This window comes from Centroberyx affinis, unplaced genomic scaffold (assembly GCF_046629955.1).
Source record: "Centroberyx affinis isolate AG114_WGS23_722 - 3 ecotype Tasmania unplaced genomic scaffold, CSIRO-AGI_Caff_v1 ptg006625l_1, whole genome shotgun sequence".
NCBI lineage: Eukaryota > Metazoa > Chordata > Actinopteri > Beryciformes > Berycidae > Centroberyx > Centroberyx affinis.
Window position 1 is genome coordinate 22,658 of NW_027283357.1, and position 9,843 is coordinate 32,500.

General features: G+C 43.5%; 1 protein-coding gene across 3 annotated transcripts; it reads right to left on the reverse strand.

Annotated features, from left to right (window-relative positions):
• Positions 1–346: 346 nt before the first annotated feature.
• Positions 347–7,868, reverse strand: rnf4 (ring finger protein 4). Of its 3 annotated transcripts, none has more exons than XM_071512906.1 (8): positions 7,478–7,867; positions 6,920–6,954; positions 4,727–4,892; positions 4,534–4,616; positions 3,625–3,637; positions 2,884–3,007; positions 2,712–2,763; positions 347–1,475 (listed from the first exon to the last, which is right to left on the reverse strand). In XM_071512906.1, exons 2-8 carry the CDS (start codon positions 6,929–6,931, stop codon positions 1,326–1,328), a joined length of 600 nt encoding a protein of 199 aa, XP_071369007.1. In that variant the 5' UTR covers positions 6,932–6,954; positions 7,478–7,867; the 3' UTR covers positions 347–1,325. The 3 variants fall into 3 exon arrangements, with proteins under 3 accessions (XP_071369007.1, XP_071369008.1, XP_071369009.1); XM_071512907.1 differs by lacking the exon at positions 7,478–7,867 and adding an exon at positions 7,326–7,406; XM_071512908.1 differs by lacking the exon at positions 6,920–6,954 and having other exon boundaries at positions 7,478–7,868.
• Between the last annotated feature and the right edge of the window lie 1,975 nt (positions 7,869–9,843).

Genomic DNA, 9,843 nt, shown 5'->3' on the forward strand with positions numbered 1-9,843 from the left:
AAGAAACTTATTCTGAAGCCTATCTGCAATTCCTCTCTATCTGCAGTGTCGGTCCAGTCTATCTCCAGTGTGTCTGCAGTGTCGGTCCAGTGTATTCTCAGTGTCGGTCCAGTCTATCTCCAGTGTGTCTGCAGTGTTGGTCCAGTGTATTCTCAGTGTCGGTCCAGTCTATCTCCAGTGTGTCTGCAGTGTTGGTCCAGTGTATTCTCAGTGTCGGTCCAGTCCATCTCCAGTGTTGGTCCAGTCCATCTCCAGTCCATCTCCAGTGTTGGTCCAGTTTATCTCCAGTGTCCGTCCAGTCTATCTCCAGTGTGTCTGCAGTGTTGGGTCCAGTCTATTTTCCAGTGTTGGTCCAGTCTATCTCTAGTGTATCTGTAGTGTTGGTCCAGTTATCTCCAGTGTTGGTCGAGTGTATCTCCTGGTCCAGTCTATCTCCAGTGTTGGTCCACTGTATCTCCAGTGTGTCTGCGGTGTTGGTCCAGTGTATCTCCAGTGTTGGACCAGTCTATCTCTAGTGTATCTGTTGGCCCAGTTATCTCCAGTGTTGGTCGAGTGTATCTCCTGGTCCAGTCTATCTCCAGTGTTGGTCCACTGTATCTCCAGTGTGTCTGCGGTGTTGGTCCAGTGTATCTCCAGTGTTGGACCAGTCTATCTCTAGTGTATCTGTTGGGTCCAGTGTATCTCCAGTGTTGGTCTTTGGGTTCCAGAGAGTCAGTTTAGATCATTGCTGCTTTACAACACCAGACAGTAACAAAGCCAGGCAGAGGAAACTACAGCATGAAAAAGACTCTTCACTGATCACAGCATCCAATAGATTTTTATTTGTACTTAAAACACAATTATCGATTTACAATGAAGAAAACAAACAAAAATTAAAATAATACAAAAGTCCAGTGGTCTTATGGCCCAACATCTCCTAAAGAAAGAGGATCCGGTATTTGATAGATATTTAAACCGTCGGAATATCCGGGAAAAATTAAAACACCGGGTAGATTCGGAAAAGGAAAAGGAATTCAGGCTGGGAAAACTGAAAAAATAGTCAAAGAGTAATGTATCAAATACCGCACATGAATCAAAATACAGTACTGAGAGACGTTTTGATTCTGGTAGAAAAGCATCTTCTTCTCCAGCCGTTCCCAAACTCACCAACCACTTCCACCGCTTCAGCAGACTAGATGTTTAAACAGAGAGACGGTCGGTCGGCTGCGGACTAGACTAACTCACCAGACAGACAGACAGACAGACACTGACCAGCGGGAGACTGGAGGCCGTTTGCCGTCCTGGATTGAATATTTTAAGTGAAAACGAGAAGTCCAGAAGTGAGTTCAGATGTAGATGGGGTGGTACTGCCGGTGCGTCAGTTTTTTGCGGCAGGTGGGACAGGTGTGTGATCTGGACAGAGAGTCTCTCAGACACTGGCTGCAGAAGACGTGACCGCATTTAGTAGAAACCACCAGTCTGCCGGTGTCCACGATCTGAGGGACAGACAGGAGGACAGCAGGACTCAGTTTCTTATGTCCACACATCTGCTGTGCTAACCCCATACAGAAACAGGTTAAAGTGCATTAACAAGTTCCAGCATGTTAAAGGACAGTTCCAGTGTGATTGGAGTTCGTACTCATTCCCTTCCTGTTTTCCAGCTTTTATCACACTGGGAGATTTGATATTTCTCTTTTGTCTTAGTTGTTTTCCACACTAAATGTTCGGAAACAACCTCTGTCTAGATATTACAATTTACTAAGCTGTAACTGTGTTAAATCTAGCTTTAATTTCTATTTCATGTTCCAGATGTAGCTGGGAGGAAGTCTGGCTTTGGTTTGTCTGTTGGCTTGACTGGGTTGATTTTTTTTTTTTTTTTAAAGATTTATTTTTGGCATTTTTATGCTTTATTCGACAGAGTTAGTTAGAGATGGACAGGAAGGTATGGAGAGAGAGAGAGGGGAGGACATGCAGCAAGTGACCGTGGGCCGGATTCGAACCCAGGTAGCTGGGGGAAGGACTGAGCCTTATGGTACGCGCTCCACTCAGTGAGCCACCGGGGGCGCCCCTTGACTGGGTTGACTGACAGGAGGCGGGGCCTAACGGAGCCACAGAGAACAATAGCTATTGGTTGAAAATACCTATTTAGAGGAAAACGTGGAAATTAGACAGTGAACTGGAAACTTTAGCTTGCTTTGTTTTCAAGCAGAAACCAGATTCCTGAATGTGACGCATTAATATGAGACAGAACTGAACTTCAGGTTCCAGTCTGATTCCAGTTCTGATGCAGATTGTTGCTTCTCATCACAGTGATGGATCACCTGACTGACTGGATCAGAGGCTCCAGTTTTCTCTGCTGTTTGGAAATGAATGGGAGTGAATGAGCTGAGAGGTTTGGAAACACGGATTAAAAAATATCTTTAACCGTGGAGCAGCAGGTAGAAACACGTGAAACTGAGCAAAAAACCCAAATCACACTGGAGGTTAAAAATAGTATATTAATAGGTTATAAATAGTGCATTAACAGGTTATAGATGGGATATTAACAGGTTATAGATAGGATATTAACAGGTTATAGACAGGATATTAACAGGTTATAGATAGGATATTAACAGGTTATAGATGGGATATTAACAGGTTATAGACAGGATATTAACAGGTTATAGACAGGATATTAACAGGTTATAGATAGGATATTAACAGGTTATAGTTATAATACGTTAGTATCTCACCTCAGTGTAAGAGTCCATACACACCGGACAGCTGATCGTCCCTGGAGTCGCCCTGGAAAACACACTCTAGTTAACACTCTACTGAACTCTACTGTTAAATGAGTTAACACTCACACACTGACAGATCAGTTAACTCTAACATGGAGGCAGACTGGTGTTCAAGCTCTGGTACCTGGCTCGACTGCTGGCCTGTAGTGAAGACAGTAAGGCAGCATTGAGGACAGTGGTGGACTCTTCCTCTTCATCACTACTCACAACATAACTCTCACTGCTGGTCTCTCTCCTGCTCTGAGGACCTGATGGAGGACGGGGGGGGGGAGGGTGTCACGTTAAGAGATGGAAAGCAAGAGATTAAGGACAAGAATAGGGATGTAACGGCATACCGTTTTAAGGTATACAGTATCAAGCAGCCACAGTTCTGAACCGTAAGCCTTCCCCTGTAACACCGTGCCCACAGTATAAATTTATGTTGCGCAATACACACATGCACAGCGCCGCACGCCACTACAGTGGAGGGTTTCCTGTCCACAGCTCCGCTCTGACAGCCGGGGGAACAAATGAAACATCACACCTCAAGTTGCTAGCAATACTGAATTGCAACAGTGGACTTTGTAATTTAATATACATTATTAAACTGCACTAGATTACAAGATCGCTGTGTGTATTTTCCGTCTTTAATGCAAAATAAACTATCTGATGTTGCCCTGCAGGGCGCTGGAACATTAACGTTATCTCACTGCTCACGCAGCAGGAGGACCGTAGTGTTAAATATTTTTATGTAAATATTACAATGCTAATTCATGAGAGTTTCAGTTAAATACACACAGACACACAGACGCTTCTTCAAAGCAAAATACTTGTTTGTTCAAATCAAGCTGAAATATAAATGTAATGATGTATAATGATATTTTACCTTCATCCACCACCTGGGATCCATCACAGCAGCCAGCAGCAGGTCAGGAAGAAGACAGAAACAACACAGAAAGACGCTCAGTCAGTTTTCTTATTCCATTTTCCTCCTTGGTGACTTTTGGTGTCTTTTAGTTTCTTTTATCAGCTAGCTGTTGTCTCTGTCATGGTGAGTTTTGTTGCTGAGGGCAGAAGAGAAACTCATCTGCACAGTTACTGTTTCCCTGAAAGGGGAACAGCGGCCATTTTAAAATGTTGACTTTTGTTCAGAAGGTGACAGTCTGCTCACACTCGTGCATTCTGCCTGTCTTCACAAAAGAAATGAAGAATGGAAAGTCCCAAAGATTCCAAACCTGCATCTAGTTGTTTATTTTCATTGAGATCAAAGCGCCACCTGCTGGACAAAACACTTCTATAGAGTACAATAGGTGGTGACATCATCACCTGGCACCAAAGATCAGCCAACAGCAGATGGCCATTTCAGTAGTATGCTTTTTACCATTAAAAAGATTTGGGTTTGGTGTTCAGTTCCTCTTCAGTAACACTGACAGTGATGTAGAAAACTTCCACTGACAGACTCAGGAGTCGCTTGTTGTTTTACTTGTTTTGTTTCAACTCAAACCAGAACCGCTTCACTGAGGCGTTAGCAAACCTCATGAGACCAACAGGTGGAAATGTCCAGAACAATTCCTGCTGTTGGAACATAATCCTTTACTGGAGGAACCTGATCTGAACTGGATTCCTGATCTGAACTGGATTCCTGATCTGAGCTTCAGAGTTCAGGTTTCACTTCTTTATGAGACTGTATTTGTGTCTTCAGCCTTCAATCCTAAAATATGATTGGCTGTGAGATGAAGCGCCTGTGTGTGTGTGTGTGTGTGTGTGTGTGTGTGTGTGTGTGTGTGTTCCTCACCACCACTGAGTCGTTGTTGGTCAGGTCAACAACAGCAGCCGGCTCCAATCCCTCACAGGTCAGATCTACTACATCCTCCGCACCTGCACACACACACACACACACACACACACGTTAACCACCAATCAACTTCAAAACACCAGAGTACACCTCCTGCACACACACACACACACACACACAGGTTACTACTGACTGGCTGCAGTGTTGTCCAACACATCAATCGTCTCTGTGGGCGGGGCCGGGTCAGCGTTAGCCATCCTGCTAGCATTAGCCGTCCTGCTAGCGTTAGCCGCTCTGCTGCTCTTGGCGTTGGGTCTGGAAACCAGAGGACTTCCTGTCGTCCTCCTCTTCCTCTGAGCCTGAACACACACCACAGAATACACATTATACACACTACAGAATACACATTATACACACCACAGAATACACATTATACACAGTACAGAATACACATTATACACACTACAGAATACACATTATACACACCACAGAATACACATTATACACAGTACAGAATACACATTATACACACTACAGAATACACATTATACACGGGAGTCACTCTGACCTGAGCGCTCGACGGGTCGCTGTTCAGACAAACCAAAATAAAAAGTCAGAGGCGGCTGACAGAGAGCAGCAGGTGGAGAGGAAGGACCTGTATGAATATTTCTTGGTGCAGTTACACAGGTGTTTCCCAGTGCTGGTGATGTCAGGAAATGAGTTTGTCAGTCCCGCTGCCTGACTGAACCCAGGTGTTAGTCTGAGCCGGAGCTCCGGTCCTGCTGCTGTTTCTCACACCAGCAGAGGGGAAGAAATATCTGTGTGCGTGTGTGTGTGTGTGTGTGTGTGTGTGTGTGTGTGGGTGAGTTTATAAACAGTAGGGCTGCAACCAACGATTATTTTCATTGTCGATTAATCTGTCGATTATTTTCACGATTCATCGATTAGTTGTTTGGTCTATAAAATGTCAGAAAATGGTGAAAAATGTGGATCAGTGTTTCCCAAAGCCCAAGATGACGTCCTCAAATGTCTTGTTTTGTCCACAACCCAAAGATATTCAGTTTACTGTCATAGAGGAGGAAAGAAACCAGAAAATATTCACATTTAAGAAGCTGGAATCAGAGACATCTCTGCAGCACCACAATATTTCATTTAAAGTGGATACAGACAACTTTTCAACTTTCCCCCGTTGTCCCCCTCTAGTGTTTCCAAGTGGTTTTGTTGTTGTTTGCGCTGCTGTCGCAAAGTCAACCGGATCTCTTTCTGTTAGAGTCTAGCTCTGTGCAACAGAACAAACCATCTGTCTGCTTATCAACTCCTTGATCAAAACACAATATAATAACTTTCACCACTGCTCATTTTAGAAAGGCCACTGCAAGAAAACCTGTTCTTTGTGGACAATGGATCATTTGTTTGTTTCTGGCTGCTAGCGTTAGCGTTAGCTAGCGTTAGCAACATGGCTAACGTTGCTAACGCTAGCTACGATTGCTAGCAGCCAGAAACAAACATAGTTAGATGTTTGTTTCTGGCTGGTCCTGGCTTCCTTGTAGCTCCTGGTTCATGCTAACGCTACCGCTAGCAGCCAGAAACGTTAGCAACATCGCTAACGCTACCACCAGCAGCCTGCTACTGTCCAAAGCAAGAAACAATCCCAACTAGAAACCCCGATCTCAGTGCTGTGATAGAGGGAAGTGTTTCCACTGTCACTGCGGTTGTTCCACCGTCCACCATTTTCGCTACTGGGGATAGCTGCCTTTTTTTTTTTTTCACTTGGGATAGCTACCGGACCTCTGTTGGTTGCGCAATGGATGACGCACTTCCTTTGTGCCGTAAGTCGAGCCTTCATTCTCCCGGGAGATCGTACCCGGTGGCAGACAGATTGCATAGTGAAAGCGAGGCTTATAGGAACCAATCTAAACGCTGATGGTGTCATTATTCTATAGACATTACACTGTGCAATCAACATTTACTTCATAATGATAAGTTAAAGCAAAAAAGTTGTCTATAGAGTCTTTAAAATGGTATTTTGACACACATTTCACCTTTAACAAATATTGCGCCTCCTGAGATTTGAAAATTGCAGTGGGCCATATTTTGATTTCGATTAAGTTTTGATTAATTGTTCAGCCCTACTACAGACATCAGGAACTGTTAACATGGAGGACCAGGGACCAGTTTCAGGAACCAATGGCCTTAACACAATGCAACCAGCTGCTAACATCACTGTGGAGAGAGGCAGAGGATCACAGCCTCATCTCTCTGCCTTCTGACTTTAATCACAGTTATATGAAATCTACAGCAGAGGAAAACACAGAACTGTCCCCGAGAAGAAACACCAGACTGCTTTATCACAGTCAGACTGAAGGAAGAAGAAGGAGAAACTTACAGCACTGCTCATGTTGATGAACCCACCCAGATACCCTGAGAGAGAGAGAGAGAGAGAGAGAGAGAGAGAGAGAGAGAGAGAGAGAGAAAGTGAAATCTCAGAAATGTTCACCTAGCCAAGTAATCGTTGTGTCTTTGGTATTGGTTATTTTATGCTATGGGACATAAAAACCTGAACTGGCCTTTTAAAACATGGCAGCAGTAATATGTATGTATATATGAGAGAGAGAGAGAGAGAGAGAGAGAGAGAGAGAGAGAGAGAGAGAGAGAGAGAGAGAGAGAGAGAGTGAGTGAGTGTTAAAGCAGTGTCACCATGTTAGCTTGCTCGTCTTTATGGTTCAGCTAACAGTTTCGTTCCTCTGAGCTAAGCTGTTAGCATCTACAGTAACATTAGCAGGTTAGCTTACAGCTGCTCTGCAGTGTGTGTCAGATGTGAAGAGATGAGCAGCGAGTCTCTGTCGTTACACAACAAGACATTTGGCTGAAGTATCTCAGAGACGACTAGCAGAGCTACATGTAAATCCAGTCACTAGCCTCTCAGCTAGCCTCGGTTTCCTACCGTCTCGATGCTTTCTCCGGTTAGCAACTAGCTGTTAGCTGTTCTGAAGTTCAGCGCCAGACTTGCAGTGAAGTAATGTGAACATTATAGGATCCGACCGCAGCTCCGGGCACCTAGCTGCTGTATGTCCCACCACAGGAGCTAATGCTAGCTAATGATCCGCCAAGATGCTTCTGTTCCGCGAGCTTCAATAAGAATTACACTTCCGGTCCGATTTTTCCAGAATAAAAGCGCAAAGTCTACCAATCCACAACACTCAAATATTGACTAAAAAGCTTTTTTGCACAAAAAACCCTAAATAATTAAGGAACAAAATGGAATCTATCTGTCTGTACAATGTGATAAGAACTGTTGGAATAATTTTGTTGAAAGTCCTCTACATTTACACTGAGATTTGTCATTTTTTGGCTACAGGCTGCTACATAATGCTAATGCTAGCTGCTCCTGTTCCGGACCGCTTCTTCTTCTTCTACTTCCGGCAGACTGGCCGCTGAGCAGCGCGCTGCCGCCCTCCACCGTCCAGGAAAACATCTAGCTGACATCATGTGAGGAGACGATAATACAGTCTGATACTGACATGATACTAACATGATACAGCCTGATATTAACATGATACTAACATGATGCACTTGATACTAACATGACACTAACATGATACACCTGACACTAACATGATACTAACATGACACTAATATGATACAGCCTGATATTAACATGATACACCTGATACTAACATGATACACATGATATTAACATGATACTAACAAGATACACCTGATACTAACATGATAGCCTACTAACATGATGCTAACATGATACACCTGACACTAACATGACACTAACATGATACACATGATATTAACATGATACTAACCAGATACACCTGATACTAACATGATAGCCTACTAACATGATACTGACATGATACACCTGATATTAACATGATGCCTAATTTCTACTACACCCAGTGTAGTAGAAATTATACCATTATATACCATTCTATTCATTATGTATTAAGCACAATATCATTCCTCAGTTGAATGCTGTCTCTTCCTTCAGTAATTTTCCATTCTCCACCAGTTTGAGATAAACAAAGGTTCTGCCCAGAGACGGCCTTGAGTGTCCAGTGTCCAGGAACTGGATTTTGTTATGCACCGAAACTTCTTATCAGAAGAAACCTAAGATAGGGATGGGCCAGGCTTCCTGGGGATTGAGCTATAAGACAGACAGAGGCTTGGTTTCTCACCCTTTGCTGATCACACCTGGTGTGAATGCATTGTGCCTCGCTGCAGAAATAAAAGAACACAGAAAGACATCTCTACGATCTCCAAGTCTCTTTATTATTATAGAAATTTCCACAACACCCAGAATCCTCCACCTTGCAGCTGACTCTCTCCGTTCTGTCTAAACTCCATCATGTCTCATCTAGAAAGGTCAGCTGAGCTGTCTGTCTGGTGTCCCATAGCAGATCTCTCTCTGAACTCTGCCTTCACTCTGGATCTTTAGACCCATCAGTGTGATCTGTAAATCTCACAAACTCCATGGCCTCACAAACTAGCCTGGTAAGACCGTCCTGATCACATGACCTCACATTCTGTTTCTCTCCACAGATCAGTCTGGACTTCTAGCCGCCCACATCGATTTCAGTGGGCGGGACTACTCGCCTTGACAGACAAACTCCTTCAGCCAATCAGCAGAACGGCAAAAACGTCTTTTCCGCCGAGAAACTCCACTAGTGCATACTCTGGTTCTTGTTTAATTGTTGTTATTGAGTCTATTTCTGCAATAACTGCACTTATGGCTGTGTTTACTTCGGGAGACGCCATTTCACCTCATCAACTACGACGCAGTCCCTGATAGGGCTGCAACTAGCGATTATTTTCATTGTCGATTAATCTGTCGATTATTTTCTCGAGTAATCGATTAGTTGTTTGGTCGATAAAATGTCAGAAAATGGTGAAAAATGTGGATCAGTGTTTCCCAAAGCCCAAGATGACGTCCTCAAATGTCTTGTTTTGTCCACAACCCAAAGATATTCAGTTTACTGTCATAGAGGAGGAAAGAAACCAGAAAATATTCACATTTAAGAAGCTGGAATCAGAGAATTTTGACTTATTTTTCTTAAAAAAATACTCAAAACGATGAATCGATTATCAAAATAGTTGGCGATTAATTCAATAGTTGACAACTAATCGATTAATGGTTGCAGCTCTAGTCCCTGATTGGCCCAGTTACATTGTCATTTCAGGAAATCGATGTGGGCGGCTAGAAGTCGTGACTGATCCGTGGAGCGAAACAGAATGTGAGGTCATGTGAACTGCATTTCTGACAAATTTCAGACAGTAATGTAATGACAGACAGAGAAA

Excerpts from the sequence above, each read along its gene's own strand:
- rnf4 (XM_071512906.1), bottom strand. Across the intron at positions 4,617-4,726 it reads GTTGGACAACACTGCAGCCA|GTGCGGAGGATGTAGTAGAT; the intron begins GTCAGTAGTAAC and ends GTGTGTGTGCAG. Across the intron at positions 1,476-2,711 it reads GTATGGACTCTTACACTGAG|ATCGTGGACACCGGCAGACT; the intron begins GTGAGATACTAA and ends TCTGTCCCTCAG.